At 38.6% G+C, this 19,403-nt stretch overlaps 1 protein-coding gene across 2 annotated transcripts in view; it reads left to right on the forward strand.

The window, feature by feature from the left end:
• arhgap24 (Rho GTPase activating protein 24) overlaps window positions 1–19,403 on the forward strand; it is a 136,196-nt gene that overhangs the window by 29,432 nt on the left and 87,361 nt on the right. For both annotated transcript variants that reach the window (XM_041810905.1, XM_041810904.1), the window contains exon 2: window positions 6,750–6,974. In XM_041810905.1, coding sequence (XP_041666839.1) covers window positions 6,765–6,974 — 210 coding nt within the window. In that variant the 5' untranslated portion in view covers window positions 6,750–6,764. The remainder of the gene's footprint in view (window positions 1–6,749; window positions 6,975–19,403) is intronic.

Raw genomic sequence — 19,403 nt, forward strand, 5'->3', positions numbered from 1 at the left:
ATTATTTGTAGCCAATATTTTACTCTGGTCATGGTGTGTAACAGTCACCACCACTGCTGATTCTGTGGCTGAAGAGTTCTGAATTTCCACTGGCATTAATGAGAGCACGAAAACTGTGCGTCAGGAGCTTTATGGAATGGGTTTCCATAGCCGGGCAGCTGCATGCAAGCCCCACATCACCATGTCCAATGCCAAGTGTGGTGTAAAGCACACAACACTGAACTGTGGAGCAGTGGAAACGTGTTGCCTGGAGTGACATGTTACATTTCTCTGTTTGGCAGTCAGATGGGCAAGTCTGGATTCGGTGGATGCTGGGAGAACGTTGCCTGCCTGACTGCATTGTGCCAACTGGGAAGTTTGGTGGAGGAGGGATAATGGAATGGGGCTGTTTTTCAGGGTGTGGGCTAGGCCTCTTACCTCCAGTGAAGGGCAATCATAATGCTTACCAAGACATTTTGGACAATTCTATCGCAGCACACAAAGCAAGGACTATAAAGACATGAGCCTGACACAGTCCTGTCCAACATCAGTGCCTGACCTCTTAAATGCTCTACAGAGTGATTGGGAACAAATTCCCACAGAAACACTCCCATATCTTTTGGAAAGCCTTCCAATAGGAGTGGAGACTGTTGTAGCTGCTGGGACCAACTCCATATTTGTTGTAACAGGTCTGTCAGGTGGTTGAATACTTTTTTCCATCTAGTGAATCATGAGTTGAGTGTTTTGTTGCATTCCCAAATCACATAACTCATTTGAAAACAGTCACATAATTATGTGAAAGTAATGAAAGAAAAGCATCATAATCTGTTTTCAGCTAAACTGTTATTTTAAACATCAGTGTCAGCTCTGATTTTCACAGATGATGCATTTCTATTATTTGGTACTTGCCTTTAAAAACAACAGTGCGTGCCACAAAACCCTCAGGGGCTTTTTCTTGACTGTCTTTGTATTGTCCTTTCAAGCGTACAGCATGGGTTCATGGTGATTTTGTGTTTGTAGTGAAGGTCAGGATGTCTCTTCCCACCGACCTCTGAGTGTGGAGAAAGTTCTCAGTTGGACTGTGAGAAAATAAAGGGATATTTGTAAACCCATGGCATCTATAGTAAATGGAGGGAAGTGTTGAGCAGATGGTAATATAAAGTGTTAATGACTAGTCTGGAGATTGCATGGGCCATCATACTGTTAGGCTTATCACACATCAGATCAGACTTGATGTATTGATTCTTGGAGAAAATCTGTGATGACTTCTTTACCATTAAGCTTTTGGCATCAGTACACCTTAGAAACGTTATTACTTTGTATGTTAGCAAGTAAGCATCAGCCAGCCTCATAAAGTGGATTTCTTTGTTTGTTAACGTTCCTTTCTCAGCCTTGTTGTAAATATTATATGTCCAATTCTTGCTTATTTTGGAGCTCAAGGCTCATGGGACTCATACAGACACCTACAGTATAATACAGTACACATGCACCTGCTCACAAAGGCATATTACAGGGACACAGAATGCACCTGTGAGGGGCTGTTTGCAATATGCTGAATGGACAAAAGGTAGTGATGTGCTCTTGCACTTTTGTCATAAAAGTGTTTAGATAGCACAGTGAGGTTCACTGGAAACAAGAAATCACTACATAAAAAATCTTTGTTCAGAAAACAGGTCACCTACCTCTCCTTTGGTCCATGATGGTTTGTTGTTTCTTGTAAAATCAGGTAGATTAATCTAAATCAAGGTGTGTCAGCTCATGACTCTGCTGCAGAACCTTATGCTGATGTTATAGTGTGATTTATTTAACAAGCATAATGTGAGAGTTTTGTGTATATGTTCTTTGGTATGACCTTCCTCATGACACAGGACTTGAATAATTAGTTTAATATTTTAGATATCATCTAGAAACACTAAGGGTCTTTTTGCACAAGCCATTATGAGTTTAATGATTTTTGTGCACACATCTGCATGAATAGTTTTGTATTAATTTGTGTATATGTTTTTAACTTAAAATGTGTTACTACTTTATTATTATGCTTTTCTATGTATGAGCTTTGGAATGAGGTAGAACCACAGTAGGGAGCAAGATGTGCAAAGCTTTTAAATCATATGAAATTTACTTTTTTGCTTATGAATCAGTTGTCAATGGAGAGCTCTCAGTCAATTGCATTTTAGTTTTACACTAAGGTTATGCAGTGTGAGGCAATATAATTTAACTGGTTCCCTTAAAGGAGTAAATATACTTTTAATATGCATTTTTGTAAGCAAAAATGTGAATTGAAGTCTAGTTTTTGACATTTCCCAGAGTGAAAATGTGCTTACTTTAGCTTTTGTTATTAAAAAATGTATACAAGTTATTTCAAACTATTTCAGTTTATTTAATAAAAATCAATCAGGGAATACTCAAACTGCTGTATACTGGTGAGTAGCAGTAATAAACCACTGTCAGCCTAAGGTGACGTTGACAGTTGTGAGTAGGGCTGAACGATTATGGCCAAAGTGATTATTTTGATGATTTTAATCAGCACTGATATCAAAATTATCAATCTTGATTATTTTTTAATTTCTAAGGACGTTATGTATTGTTTATGATTTATCTTTAAAATTTATATCCATGTACTTTATATCCTGCTGCTCATCTGTTGCCAGGCCTGGACTGGGACAGAAATCTGACCTGGTGTTTTTGGCCCACATCTGCCTCTAAAATCTGTGACGACTTGACCATGACCAAGAAATGATGCACAATATCCATACTCTACTAAAAGAAAGATCAGTGTACAATATTGATCCTCATCTAAGAATGTGTTTTATAAAAAAAGGTACTAAATATAAAAACTTAAGGGGTATTTCAGTGTTTTTGAAGTTGGGTTGTCAAAAGTCATTGGTAACAGTAGTAGCATCAGCCTCAAGAGATTTCAGAGAGCATTGCCCCTGTAAGTAGACTCGCTGTATAGCTAGGTTATACGGCATAACAGACAGGTAAACTAGTTCTGTGTAATTTAGAGATTTTTGGTAAAATTGGCTTTAAAAAATAATGTTGGTTCAGTTGTAGGCTATTCAGAAAATGTTTGCATCATTTTATCTTTCATCCAGAAAGCCTCTGTATTTAGGACTACTAAAGCCAGGCATAGACTTTGCGACTGTCATCTGATTCAGCCACAGATTTTGAGTCGCACAACTCACTTGGAAGTTGCATCGACTCACAGTCTAATTGTATGTCCTTTGTCATGCTGTGTACAGAGCAATACGACAGCCAACTGTGACCCGATCACAGCCCGACCAGCTGCTCTGTACTGATCACTAAGTAATCCATCTAAAGAGATACACTACTCGTGGGTCTTTCAGTCAAACAATTAAGCAAATATCTAAAATAGGAAGTTTAAAGTGGTCCCAACACCATCATCTGAACATTATGAAAGTATTTAGGATTCATCTGTTTATAGCTGTTGTAAACCCACAGTGTCCCATTGTTCTATTAGATGTGTCTTTAAGCAGTAGCATAGAATTTAAATTGAGCATCTTTCTAAAGGTCACAATTCATCTTACTGTTCTCACTTGAGTTAAAGAACCACTAACATTTCCACTGATCTTCCTCTGTTTGTCTGTTAATTTATAGATAAAGTTATGCTCATGCATTCTATCCCTGTCTGACCATTTATTACCTCTGGGCTGGACTGCAGTGTAATGTAAATTTCAAGCATCATCTCTGCTCTCAGGCACCTTTAAGTTATTCCCATTAATAAATCCCTGAGTTATTTACCATTTCAGTTCATGGTGGTGCAGAACAGCCCCAGCAGTGCTGTTAACTAGGCGTTGTGCAGGAGGCATGAAATTGTAAAGGGGCTGTGGTACCAGACTGGCAACACAGCGGGGGAATCCATCAACATATGTGTGTACACACCCCAGACAGTGATGTGTTTGTGTGCTCTTACAGATTGGTTAAGCTAAGAGAATCAAGTGTGTGGGAAGCAGCAAGGTTAGAGAGGTTGTTCCCTAAAATATTAGTGTTAAATGATCCCATGCAATGAAGAATTTTCCCTTCAATGAACCTTTAACAGATGATAGCTTTCACTGCTGTTGAACTAAGAGCACAACCCACTTTTTCCTCCACATAGATCTAACATGGAAGTCAAGCAAAGATAAAGTAGCAACAGACTACAGATAATAAGCAGGTTATGACTACAGGAGTGCAAAACAAGTGAAAAACAGCATTTTTCTCAGAGGAATTCAGGTTAGCAAACATGTCTATGCAGGCACATGGCATGCATACAGGACATACTGACTTGGACTGTGTGCATGGAACAAGAGAGGGGTCTCCTATCACCACAAAAGCTCTGCTACTGCACTTGCTCCACTGCTGCTGAAATGCTGCCTAGCTGCATCTGGTCCTCATCTGGACCTGTGGGCTGTTTGGATCTCCACCAATGCAAGCTCAACCAGAGCCACAGACAACATGGCAATGCTTAACACTGACAGCAGCAGTCTCCAAGTAGTGGCAGATGTCGCTGAATGATGCAGAGGTTTGAACAATGTCTTATTCTTATGGAAACATTGACTTTCTATAGAGGCATAAAAAAGATAATTTGTAGAATGGTCTAAGAGTATCCTATAGCGCATCATGAGAAGTAATGCATAACTCTTTATCCCTGAATAAATACAACCCTAATTCCAAAAAAGTTGGGGCCTTTAAAAAAGTTTAACTGAACACAATGCAATGATTTGGACATCTCACAAACCCATATTTTATTCCCCATGTAACATAACAACATATCAGATGTTGAAACTAAGACATTTTACTATTTCATGAAAAATATAAACTCATTTTCAATTGGATGGCAGCAGCATATCTCCAAAAACTTTTGTGGAATTGGGGTTGTACTAAGGAGTGATAGACAGGTATTGTATTGCATTGCTATATCCAATTTTTGTATGGTATCATATTATACAGTAGTGCATCACTGTTTGGTACCTTATTGTATTTCTACATTTTATTTTATTGTATTAGTGCCTCATATTGAAGTGCTATATCATATAATTATATGGTTTTACATTGCATATTATGGCTGCATGGTATCATGATGTATGGTACAGTTTTAGTTAGGAATGCTCTCATTGTGAAAATTTGGGCCATACTTTTTGTTCATTCAGGAACACTTGTCATACATTTAACCATTTTATTGCAAAATGGATATACAGTTTTCCTTGGCGGAGAAGGCTTTGCTCATAAGATACTCATGAACACATGGCTCGAAACCCTCATATGGATAGATACATTTATGTCAGTGCAGACTGAATACAATAAAATTTGTTCAGAAGCAACTGATCCATATTAGCATGAATCTGAGAATGAGGGTACAACATGTCTTATGCTATGAAGGAGGAGTCTGGGGTGGACAAGGTTAAGCTTTTCCAGCAGCAGCAGCAGCGGCAGCTTGGTGCATCAGCATTATTGCAAGCAGGGACTTATGCGAAGAATGTCATATTTAAATACACCGCTGTGTTGAAAGAGGTGTGATTGGCTGTGGGTGCTGGGAGAAGACAATTAGGACCAGCTGGCTGTCAGCTGATCACAGCTGGCCGTATGACTATCGTGTCCTGCATGAACTAACACTAGGCTTAATTTGTTTGACCATGAAAACAGATCAGAGTTTGTCCAAAAATATCTTCTGCCTTTTTAAAAACTCATCTTTTTATCAAAAGTTCAGTGATTTGGATGCTGAAAAAATTGATTGAACACAACAGAGAGATATGATAATTGATAACTGATAAAAGTATTTCATATTTGAAGATGTTTGCCAACAGAGCTGCTATTGGCCAATACCAATGTTAAACCAGTGCATCCCTATTATCATTGTATGGCATTATATTAGATTGTTGTATTGTATTTTATCATATGGCTGTACGGTGTATCTATGTGTGGTATCATATTTTATTGCTACACTACATCTTGTAATGTATCACTGTATGCTAAAGCTACATGTATCATTTAGCTTAAGTTCAAAACTGTGATTAAAGTTGAGGGTCAAAAGAGAGACGCAATGTTCCTATGAAACATGGCATGCTACCATGTGTAGGTGGGTGTTAGAAAAAAAGGATGAAAGAGATTCAAGGTTTGGCCTGTGGTCATGTTATCTGGCTTATGAATTCCTCCTCCCACGTTATTCTCCTGCCTTTGTCTCCTTTCAACACTCAACTTTGTCTGCCCCTGTCCATCATATTAAGTGAATGGCAAACAGCAAATAAGTCACATCTGCCTGTTGAGGCTGGTTTCTCCAAATCCCTAAAAACAAAAAAGTTTTCCTATTTACCTTCTGTGGTATCTAGCCATGCAGATGGTTAAGGAGTTATTTGCTGAGGTTTTAACAGAGTCAGGAGATGTACGGTAGTTAAATTGAAAATGTCATTTAAAAAAAACAAACTCAGAACAAATCAGAGATTCTACTGGAAGAGAATTGTTTTCATTAGCTGTCATGAATAAATAAATGAACAGCCTTGGTGCTGCCACATTTGTATTGGGAAATGAGGATTGTGGTTTCTGTAAATGTAACACTCTTTCTATTTCACATGCACATTCCCACACTGGTTGCAATCTTTCAGAATGTAAGCGTTTGAATGCTGGATTTATTTATAGTTTTCCAAATAATTCTACATATATTGAATACACACATTCCACGTAAACTATTTTAAAGATGTTGCAAAAAGTTTCTTATTGCCAACTTGTAACCTGCAGTCGCTATAAATCTAAACACATACTGCCTGTTTTTGCAGATCTGAGCTTCTGTAATGGACGACCAGTGTGTGTCCCACAGCAGTCCTCAGCGCAGCGGAGGTCAGGCCGGCACAGAGACGCAGAGGCAGGGACGGCCCAGTGTTATCAGGTGTGGGTGGCTCAGGAAGCAAGGAGGTTTTGTCAAGACTTGGCACAGCCGCTGGTTTGTTCTCCGAGGGGAGCAGCTCTACTATTACAAAGACGAGGAGGAGACCAAAGCCCTGGTAAGGCTGCAACATTATTTACATATTTTAATACTTAAAGACTGTTTCTTTTTCAATCATAACATCACAGATTAGCGTGGATGCTACTAAAGCTGCAGTTTTATCAGAACTTGACATTTCTTCTTTAAAAGAAGAGCAATGTACAGCAGTGAGTTGTTTTCTTTTCAAAAATGACAAAAATGGTGTACTGACATGTCTACAGCAGCCATGGTTTCCGTTATTCCTCGGTAGCTGCGCACGCGCACATCTGTTGAGGCTACTTCACGTGTTTTGTTGCTCTGATTGGCCCATAAAGACGTGACAGACAGAACATTCATCCAATCACACTCCGAGTTTTTTTCAAATCCTCTCCTTTCCCAAATGCTTAGTATTGATGGTTTTCCAGATGGATGTGTGAAACAAATCCATTTGGCGTGTCAGGTTAGCATTGCACTTTATCTTATTATATCTTATCGCATCGAATTGTATTGTATTATATTGTATCCTATCGCATTGTATCTTATCTTATCATATAATTTGGTATTATATAATTGTGGATCATATCACATCGTAGTTGGTTGTATATCTAGTTTTGGACCGTATTGTATCTTGTGCCTTCTCGTATCGTATTGTATCGTATCGTATCGTATCGTATCCTATCATATGGATTGAGTAGACAATGGTTAAAGGAATTGCGCCAGTAGCCTAGTGTCTATGTTTGCATGCTTAGTGTGCAGAGCCTGTTGTCCTTGAAGGTGGCCACCTGGGATGAAACACCTCCTGTGGCATCTTTCCTGCATGTTGTTCCCTAGTCTTTCTCACCAGTTTCCAGCTCTATCCATTGTCCTATCCGAATAAAGGCATAAAAGCCCCCAAAGTAAAACATAATAAAATGATGGCATTTTGGTTGAATAGCTGCTAAATCAACAAACAACTTTAATCACTTCTGAGCTCATAAAGTTTGCAAATGAATGATTCCAGAAGGCAGCTTACTGGGTTGCACAGAAATCTTGAGGAATTTGAACATGTGATTGAACAGATAAGATCAGAAATGGATGCTGCGGATGTAATTATTTTTTTGTATGACACAAAGAGACAGAAGAGGAAAGAATGAGTCTTATTCCAGTGTTCTCTGATCAGCCCAGTAGATAATGAAATGCATGTTTTATTAGAAGTTCCAACAAGGAAGTATGAGTTTTCAGAATTATTAGAGAAGAAGAGGCAACTCTTGAGTCTGTTAGGCCCTTGGGAAAAAATTCACAGGAGGCCAGTCAAACCATTAACGTTTTTATTTTATTAATCACCAAAAAGGGGGTAAGTTGACCTATAATTCCCCCTAAGTTTAAAGTAAAAGTATTTTCTAAACATAAACAAAAACACATTTAAAGCCTTTAATTTCCTGTGGTAAATTTCATTGACAGACTGAGGTTTTCACAGTAATAATGCACTTGCATTATGCAATGCAATGCTTAGCAGTGCAGCTGGAATGAGAACTTTTGCATGGGGCCCACTAAGGGAGGTTTCCTGCTGTCATTGCAAAATTTGCACATTTTGAACCTCTGCAGTGGTTCAAAGTTTCGTAGCCCTTGGGAGTCCCCCAACATTCTGGGGCCTAAAGCAGTTGCCCATCTACCTTGCCGACAAGCAGACTCAGTGTAGAAAACAAATGAAACTCAACTATTTCTTAGTAAAGGTGTGTTTGCTTGACTAACAATGCTCAAAACATAAATTAATATGAATGCATTTCTTCAGTGAATGTTGCAAATCAGGACATTTCCTTTATACATATAGGACCTTGAAGCATTAGACAAGTTACTAAAATAAAACCTGCATTATTGGGAGAAAAAATAATTAGCTTACTTTGAGGAATAAATCTGTTTTTTTTAATTTTAATGATGCAGGTTTTACTAAATCTCGCCAAAGCCCAGATGGCAAAATGGTTAATTTCCAAGTGGTAGAGTCATGACCTCATTACCTGATTCACTTCTATGAATGTAGAATATTGGCTGTACTTTTTTTAAAATTAAAAGACCATCTGTCTTTGTCTGACGCTTTTTCCGGCACAGGAGTGTTATTTCCTTTATTTTTTTATTTATAGATATTTAGCAACATGGAAATCAACAGAGAAATTCAAAGTGTCTCTGAAAGAACGGACAGCTTGTGTCTACAGATCAGATAATGCATCTTCAGCCAAATAAAATGGCAGCATCTAACTCAAATTCAAACCAGGCAGCTTTGTGAGTGTTTGAAGGCTGAAGCAGACACACAAAGCTGTTCTAAAGAAGCAAAGACAATGAGTGATGCAGACAATAATACCGTCTCTAACGTTACTGTAACCAGGCAGCCTCCTTCACTGAGCATGTGCAGATTGAACAAAGATGCAGAAACAAATGGACTTTTGACTCTCATCAGAAAAACAAATCACACTCAGGTGGAAATCTGGACAAGAAGGATGCATTATTCATTCCACTAGGTTATTGAGATAAAGCTCTACCTGCTTGTAACAAACTTTGTGTGGTGAAGTTAAACTGACATCTGGGATAAAGAGAAATTAGAAAGTGATGACATTGATTTATGTTACTTCTGTTTTAGAGCTGCTCAGGGATCAGTTTGCTGGGATTGAGTGTCAGGGAGACAGAGACAGCTGAATACAGACTACAAGGGGTATTAAAGGAGTAGTTCAACATCTTGGGGGATATATTCATTAGATACCGCTTTAATATCCCTCAGCTAAATATAAAACTACAGGAGGTTATTACTAGCGTAGTATGGGTAAAAAGCCAGACTCAGAAGTGTGGGTAGCATTACATCTACCCTTCCTGTGTGGCAATTTCCATGTAGCTCAGCAAGGTCCATAACATGCAGTTTATGTACAGCTGTGTAGCTCTTTATGGTGCCTTCTACTTTGACCATGAGGGTTTTGCAATCCTCCTAGCTACTGGTGCAGTAGTTGAGCTCTCAGGCTATGGTCATGCTGACAGTTGTTCTGTACAGACATACAACTCCCAAAACACACTGCTCACCTCTGCTGGTCACGTGTTTATCTCTAACTTAGAAGTCTTTTGAAACAAATTTGCACTCCATAAGGTTTATTTGCTTAACAGTGTATCCACATTTCCTTTGAAGCAGTAGTGTGGTTTAATGAGGGAGAAAAGCTGTTAAAAAGTGGCACAACCTGTCTGGTCTATGTCACAATGTTTCCCAGAATGTATTTTTCATCAATCAACGATGAATAGGGGAAAATTTTCGGTTCATCCTGTGGACATTGATGGCAAATGCACTTACAGTCATGATGCCACATGTCTCTACATTTTCATTTGGGATCATCTCATCAGTGTACATGGCACATCCAGCTTTTTACACAAAAAAAGTAAATACAATGAGTTTTGTACTTCTGATTTGACAGTTTTTACCATTTACTGACATTTACTGAAATGCACAATGTCTGTCTTTGGCTGCTCTGTGCTATACAACACAACGGGCCTGTTCCACTGGCACAGGAATAAAGAGAAACTCGCCTGGAGGAAAGTGAGTGAGGAGGTCGGATTGCCTGGTAAATTGTGAAAACATTTGTCTGTCACTTGAATTCAGTCATCTACTACCAAGTTAGCACCATAGTTAGCACCGCCTGAGTTAGCATAAACACTTCAGGGAAGCTGTTATTGTTTGTTGAAAACTGACTGAAATGCTGGATGTGGGAGATGGAAGCCTCTCCCCTCCCATATCTTTTGGGCACTCATGAGCACATAATTTTTGCGCAAGTGGAGCAAGTTACTCTCGCAAATTAAAAAAGAGTAAACTCTCTATTTTTGCACATTTAGATATTAGATATCCTTCCTTTTTTTTTCTTTCCCAGGTCATAAAGACACATCAGTTTTGAATTCTATTGGCTTGATTACCAGCTATTAACTCTGCACAAGAGCTTTAAACACTTAAATATTAAATGTGTAATTAACTAAAATTGTGTATAGGGCTCAGTTAACCAACAATTTCCTGGAATTAGGGATGGGGATCGTTAATTTTTTTTGATATTGATATTCTTATCAATACTCCTTATTGATCTGAGTCCTTATCCATACCACTATCTAAACTTTTCTATAGTTTGGTGGAAAGACAGATCCGAGTTTCGATTCCCATCCCTACCTGGAATTAGTTATTCTATTGTCTGTCCATGAGTAAATAACTATTTCCTGACTTATGCCTTACTCATACTTTTATTCCTTTCAGTGAAATGTTGTTTAGTGTTATGGTTTTTGCTTCTAAAGCCCAGCTGTTTCACACCACAAGCTCTGTTCTTTGTTTGCACAGAAAGAAGAAATTACACAGAGGACCACAACCATTTATGATATCTATTCCTTCCAAACAATATCCTCTTTTTCCAGGGGAAACTTGAACACTTGGTTCACAATTGAATTGTTCATTCTGCTCATCTACCCACTCTTCTGAGTCTGGCTGATTTCCCAGAAAGCTCAGCGTGGCCAAACCTAAGCCACATCATCAGCAGAAGTCTGTGAAGGTTAAAGCTCCAGACCTGAGGGTGGGCCAGTGGCCAGATACAGTGAGAGGAGATATTCTTTACTTCTATTTCTGGGTAGCTCTGGTTCTTACTGTGGATTTATATCTGGAGCACCAACAGTTTTTGTTTGTGCTCTTGTTGCTGCCGCTATCCTGAGGGAATGATGCAAAATCTGGGGAGCAGTTTTTCAAAATAATACAAAGAAAATAACAGGAAACAATTTGTTTTCCTTGAAATATTCTTGTCATCTACATAAAATGTTATTTATTAATGTTCCTACAACTTGGATGAAAACTCCACACTTATTCTTAACTTTCTTCCCTATTTCTGAGATGAAGCCAACATCAATTTCAGATACCTAAACCTGCTTCTTTCTGCAGAGAATGGGAAATTTCACTAAAACTAGGTCAGACACAGAGCAGTGTGCTCAAAGTCCTTAAATCTCTGTGACCTCCAAAGCAGAACAGCATGGAATAGCACAGAAAAAAAGGAGTCTAACAAGACACAGCAGTACCCATCAGGAGAATAGAGAACAAGTGTAGAGTTTCTAACATCCTGAAAGACAGAACTCAAGTAGGGCAAAGAGGAAAGAGAGCATCCACTTAAGTTCTTCTTAGCCTTTAACACTGATGTTCAGGATGAGGGTGAAAACAGACGACACATCAGAAAAGTCAAAGCCTGTGAAGAGGAGCCATGAACCACACAATGCAGTGGTGTGATGCCATATTTAGATCAGCTATTAATTAATTCTCTCATAGGCTGTGAAGTCTCCATTTGTTACCTGTCACATTCGCCTAATTGCTGCCTCCTCTGTGGGAGTGGGAACATCTGCCTCGCTCTGATGCCATGGAAACACAGACGCCAGAAATTTTTCATCACACCTGAAATGTCAAATCTTTCCCTGGTGTTACATAGCAGACTTAAAACACATTCTAAGATATTTAGTGCGTCTAACTGTAAGAGGTACTGTGAATTAAGTGTCCTAAATCTTTGGTGTCACTAACATTAACAGCTCCACTCCAAATTATGAAAATGCATAAATTTCACTTGTACAATTTAATATTCAAAACTGAACTCAGGAGTGATATCTTCTTTAAATGATCTGATCCTTTCCAGTGGGGCTTTGCTGCAAATGTGTACCCAGCCCTACTAACCTGACATACCGGATAGACTCTTCCACATATGCACTGTTTCATATCTATCCAGACAACTGCCAATGTCTGTGTTTGGGAAGGGCAGAAAAAAAATCTCAGTGGGTGACTGGAAAAACGTTCTGTCCATCTCATTCATTATGAGCCAGTCTGAGCAACTTAACATGTAATGTGGTATGCATGGGCAGTAGTCGCTGTTGTTGCTAACCATTAGTGGAGCCAGTCAGTGAAACAAACTCATGCCAAAGAAGAGCTAAACATCTTTTGCACCAAAAATAACTTTAATTGTAGTTCTTTTAACAAAGTTTTGATAAAAACAGCTTCCATAGCTACTACATCCAAGGGAATCGCTCTACCAGATGCCAGTGTATACCTACTTTCAGTACAGATAAATCCCTGCCATAGCTGCCGCCTTGTTCTCCTCAAATAATGTTGATTGAACTGTCCGTTCTCAGACCCAGCACAATTGTTTCAGATCGGAGCTACGAAAAAGAAGAGGAAGAAGAAGTCTACCCTATCTTTGTTATTCTATTGAATAGTCAACCCATAGACTGCCTAAGAAGATGGAAGGCACAATGGTTCCCCGAAAGCAAAACCTAAACATTTGGAGTCACCCTTCCCGCTGCAATACATGTCATAAACCCGGATCCTGACAGTGATTAGACAAGGGTCAAACTATAAAATCATAGAACAGCATTTCTCAACCTTTTTTCAGTCAAGGCACCCTGCAAACACCTGAAGTACTACCAGTGAAGTGACTACCAGGGATTTGTAATAGAATTTAAAGGATAAACTTCAAAGCAGTTGCTCTCAACTGGTGGGTCATCACTCAAACGTGGGCCGTGGAGCCGTGGAGCTGTTTTTACTGGAATAGTAGGGATATTTAAATGTTTTTTTGTATTTCATCACATTAATCTCCTTTTTTTCTGACTACAAAAGCTTATTTTCCCATTGTAATGGCATGATTCCACATAATCTTTGGAAATGTGACAAAAATGTACACACTATGGGGAAATGGGGCTTAAATGTCGTGTCTGTTTTTTTTTAAATGTCCTGTACAAAATTGGAACTTTAACATTTCATTTGACAACCACTCAAAAGCTTTTTCTTAAAGCACTTTCTTGAAACAATTGAAATGCCTGTATATTCATGGAATTGGCGTGGAGACCTTCAAAACACACTTTTGTGCATTTTGATCAACCTACAGAAATTTAAAAACTGAATTTAAATAAGCACAATTCTTTAGCAGTGCTAATTGACATGCAGCTATTCATTTGACCCAGACACTAAAATAATTTTGGTAGGAGGGCAAATGAGACAATTTTACTGGTAATGTCAGGATAGCTAATGTTCTGCATATTCATGGTAGTTCTTGGTTGAATTTAAATCATTTTGAAGACACCCCTGATGATGCTAGAAGGCAATGGATTGACCCAGAAGACAAGGGTTTGGAGATGAATCCATACATTGTGCACAGCTTTGACCCAATATTTTCCAATTTCCAACCGAGGTAGTCACTTTAGGATAACCAATCCAAAAGCTTGTAACAACTCAGGGAACTGATATGTTGTGGAAAAACACAAAATATTGAGCAACAGTTTGACAGACTTGTCTGCAGGCAGGTTGCATTTAAAAATACATGAAGATCCAAATATGGAGAAGCACTGGTGCACACTTTTTCTTCAGATATATTTGGAGGACTTTGATAACGTTACTAGAATCAGAGTTTTATTAATATGGTCCATACAGAGGGACAATATAGTGTCCTTTACAGTCGGGCCAAACCTCTCAGAGCAACGTTTGGAATCTGAAGAATGGAAGTCAGATGGAGGTGAAGGGTCACCAGAAAGCATGCACAGGGTATGGCACGTGTGGGCTCGTTGTCGACATGCCATCTGCCTGCCCTCACTCGTCCGTGGAGATGTATGCACGCACAAGCATGTAGTCGCTCACACAGATATGCTCTCAGATTTCATCTGCTGGAGCCATAAACAAAGACAGTATTCATCCAGCGGGTGAAATGGAGTGATTATTGTAATTTAAACCACTTAGCATCAAATCCCTCTTCTAGGGAAGTAAATAAGGTAGCTTCATGAATGAATGAATGAGAGAATAGCAAATGAATATAATACACCAATTATGTTTTATTATACTTTATAAAGAAATGGCAGACTTATCAAAGTTTAATCAGGATTTTAGGATTCTAGCCACAACAAGACTGGAGTTTATTAATATTCATATCACGAGGAGGCTGTGCCTGAACCCCAGACAGAACCTGAAGATAAGTAGTTGACTTTAATGAGAAATTGTATTAAATCAATAATGCAACAGCGCAGTAATTCACTGAAAACCCTTTGTTTTTGAAGAGTTGAGCTGGAAACTGTTTGACCTTGGCATTTAACTGGAGTAAATAAAATGCCACAGTAGCTCTGTAATTATTCATACTACAAAAATGTGTGCTACTGCTGTTTTCATGAAACAATAACATTGAAACAATTGTTTGACCTTCACCACATAAATGTAGCAACTTTAAGCATTAAAAAGCACATCTGAATAACCAAAACAGAATCTGTGTATCCTTGTTTTAGTGGAGGTTTGTGTGATGCAGTAACACACAGACGCGATTTGACGTATGAGTAGTTTGGATGTCAGAGGAATGTGGACAGTAGTGATGTGTACGTCACAGCTGACATCATCCTCTACTAACAAGTCCAAACACTGACTTTGCATCTAAGTGTTACATTTTACCCGCATGTTCTTCTGTGGTCATGGCAGGGTGCCATCTGGAGCACGAGTGGCATACTAAGAGCCAATTACTGCATCGTCTCATTCCAGACATGATTACTGTAGTTAGACAATAATGTCGGCAATTATTTCTTTAGCAGGCCTAATACATTAGTGCAGGAAAATTAACACAAGGCAGTTTTAGTTGTCAGCATTCATAGCATGAACTCTAAATACTGAGGTTAGTCCTCCACTCTCTGTATGGTGACTGCATGTCTGATAAGTTTTGTATTGATGGATGGAAAAGTCAATTAACTCTCACTGGAATTGCAACAAGTCTCTACAAGTTCTGTTTTCTGAGCACTTTCTCTCACACATTTTAGGTGGAAACAGGGAGCTGCTATGAGTCTGAGGTATGTGCAGGTGTAGTGGTATTTGTGCTACTGAGGGAAAACATTTCCTCACAAGTAGTAAGCCTGCAGCTGGTGCAGGAGTTGTGTGATGTTAAATCACATCAAAATTCTTCTCACACAACAGGGAGTTTCAGCTCCTATCTATGGGCAAAAGACCTTATCTGACTTGTGTTTTCACCTTCCAATCACTGCATGGATTAGACTTGATGTTGTCCTTCAGATTAGGATAGTAAGTGTTTTCTGACATTTGGAGTGATGCTGATGCTGCAGTGGCTACAGTCAATATATTGTAGAACACATAGTATATGAATGTTAAACACAACACTGGCTCTGAAGTTCTTGCTCTTTTTTAACAAGCCTTTCAGCATCTTTTAGCCAGCTTTGAGGTTCTCCCCAAGCTGCAAGTGTAAAAAATGATGCCAGAGCCGAAGTGCGAAAAATTGCGGCTCAACAAGTGCTGTTAGGCTTGCTCCAAATAAAGTAATAACCATTAGGCTCCATATTAGAATATCCATTCAAACAGCAGAAATCAACATGTCAAAATCCTGTTCAAAAACAAATTAGTAGCTAGAGATGTTCTATTTCTATGACCATTTTTCCTTTCTGATACGGATTCTGATTCCAGTGCATTGTTTTACCCCTACAGTGAACTCAGAACATGGCTGAAAAATAGAATGGCCGTGTACAACCTCTCTGTGACACTTGAAGTTGTTTTTCCTGCTAATTACTGTTTTACTGATAAATATTAGAATAACCATGACACAGATCTCACAGCTCTCAGTCTCATCTTTTCTCTATTATGAGCTTTTCAGGCCATCTCCATAATGATCTGCAGGTTAAAGCTTGCACAAGTTGAGACAGCATGAGGTAATAGGGGAACACTGGTTAACACCCCCTCACAAAGCAACAATATGGCTGTTAGCATTCGTTAGCATTCAGGCTGGCGGCAAATGGAGGAAAGTGGGGTGAAAAGTAAGATGCTAGGATTTATGGCTCAAAAGTTACTTACCTTTTAATAACCTGTGCCACTTCTTGTCGTATATGGCAAGGCTTGAAAGTCTGGAAGGGTTTTAACAAATACATATAGACAGATAGGATTGGTGCATAAACACGTGTACTTGCTGATAGTCAGTACCAGCAGTATTGGATATATTTCTGATACTGGTATTCGAATCACAACAACTCTTTAAGTTGTTCATTTCTTTTTTGGTAGATCAGAGCTTTCCACAAGCACCAGCTGTCAGCCAAACAGCAGACTACTCACTCAATTACACCCTGCTATTTTTTTCCCTTTGTTGACCTGATAAAGTAGTGTGACTAACATGTTGTGACTTATTTTCCTGTACAGTTTTGATTAAATCAAATGGATTGTCTTCTTTAAATAAGGTAGTTTTAGATTAAAAAGCCCCCCTAACTTGCTATTTTGCAAGGTGACTTCTTTGTATGTGTTTGTAAAGCCCTGGCTATAACATACAGAGGTTTAATTTTCTACTTGGCTATTTGAAGGCTAAAGTAGATGCACACATTTGCACTATTGAAGGCTGGTCGACTTGACTAACAGGTGAACTTATTGTTGTTTGCCAGGAGGCTAAAGGCCCATCTTTCCTGTAATTTCTATATTGTCTGTGTCCACAGCATTCTGTCTGTGCTTCAGTTTTATTCTAGTTTTCCAGAAAGGACATGTGGTTTCATACAAGATCCTGTGGAATAGAGCTCTTAATTGGGCCACACCCCCTGATCACAAGGGCAGGCAGATTGGTCCTAAAAATAGCCTTGACATGTAATTCCTGGATGACCCCCCATATATACCCAGTGGTCAAACACAGAGACCGGCAACACATGAAACAATGCCACACAGATGTGAGGGCTGAAAAGAACAGGTTGCAAAAAATATTTAACAATACAAACAGTAATTAGTCAACTCAAAGAACCAAAAGGGGGCTGTAGGCACTGGCCGAACAGAACAAAAGGTGAAATATGACACAGGCCAACCTAGCATTGTATCATAGGATATACTTCTCAGATGTAATGAGACTTGTATTTCTATAAATACAAAGTTACCTTAAGAGATAGGATGAGTTAATAGCTTAAGTGCTCCTCTGTTTTATGTATTTGACACCGAATAATAAATCAAAGCCATCCTTTAGGTTTGCTTTTAAATTATCCCCTGTCTGCAGCTTTAGAGAGAGCCACAAAGATTGAATTACCTCTAAGGGTGCATTAAGGTACAGCACATGTGCAAAGAGAAACATCAATAATATGACCTTCGTGTTTGCCTATTGAACTGTTTGATTGTCACTGCAAATCTATCGGACCATGCAGTTCATATTTATTTGACTTTTTTCCAGCTATCTCTTATTACAAATCTAAAAACATTTATGAATGTTTCCTATATTATTGTGCAGTTCTTTTGGATTCTAAAGACTAAGCTTATGTTAAAGCTATACATCTCTCTACTGTTGCAGTTTGCTGCCAGTTATTTTTCTTGTGGAGGAATCTCGTCTAAAATGTGGAATCTATTGAAATGATAATTGCATTGAAATCCCTTTTGTGGCATCTCCTTTCTGTTCATTCTTTGCTCAAAATCTTCTCTCCTGATAAGATCAAACTGTATAACAGAGCGTATCTCATTCTGCTGTAGGCAGGCTGTGATGAAATTTGCTGAGCATGTATATTCATACATGCATCTGTAATTCTGGTTACCTGGGATCTATACAGTGTAATCTCAATGATGTTTACCTTTAATGTCTTCAGTTTATTTAATGCATTTTTCTCTATTTGTCAGTCAACATCTCCTGTTTGTAGTAATAGTATACAGAGTGCAAACACTGATAACAGGCAGGCTGTGTATGTCATTTCTTTTGGTCCGGCTCAGCTAAATGTCGTCACATTATCACTTCTTAAGACTCTGTATCAAGCCTTATTTTTGACTTTTTTTTTTTCCTGGTTTGGCTTCTTGGAAAACAGTTATCTTCAAGTCACAGGGATGTTTACCTTTTAAGATTCCAGACAGTCTACCTTAAGATGTCTCATTTGACTCATCTGCTTCTTACAGGCTTTATTAAACAAAACATTGACATTCAAGTTTAATGTGAGGACTTAAGACTTACTCTGGGTTGCCTTGCTGCAGCTAAGATACTCTTGAGTATTACTAATAAATATAGGACACAAGAAATGCAGAAATAGTAAGTTGATTCTATCTGATCTGCAGCTATGTTCTAGTTTTAAAGCTGGGAGCTGTTTTCACCTGATAGTCCAGTTGATTAAGCTTGAAAATGTTCAGGGGAGAATGGGTAGCCTGCAGAAATATGGTCCTGTCTATTCTTTGGTTTATTTGTAAAATTTACAGGACAGTGATGCAATGCAGTAATTTAATTCCATCCTCATCTGTGCTCTTGTTCAGATTGATAACTGTGACTTAGCTTAGTTGAGCACTTTGGTCCTTTTTGTAATAACTACTGAGTTTTGTAAAGCATTGCTATAGTTCTCTTGTTATTTGCCAGTTAAACTGACACAACTTAGATTGGATCTGATGTCAGTTTTAGAACACAATACAACTAAACCACTCAGTGCTATAAGATGCCACCTGACCACTGTGCTGGTTTAGATCCATGTTGGAGAGACTTATGGTTGTTGCCGTTAGGCA

This window comes from Cheilinus undulatus, linkage group 17, assembly GCF_018320785.1.
Source record: "Cheilinus undulatus linkage group 17, ASM1832078v1, whole genome shotgun sequence".
NCBI lineage: Eukaryota > Metazoa > Chordata > Actinopteri > Labriformes > Labridae > Cheilinus > Cheilinus undulatus.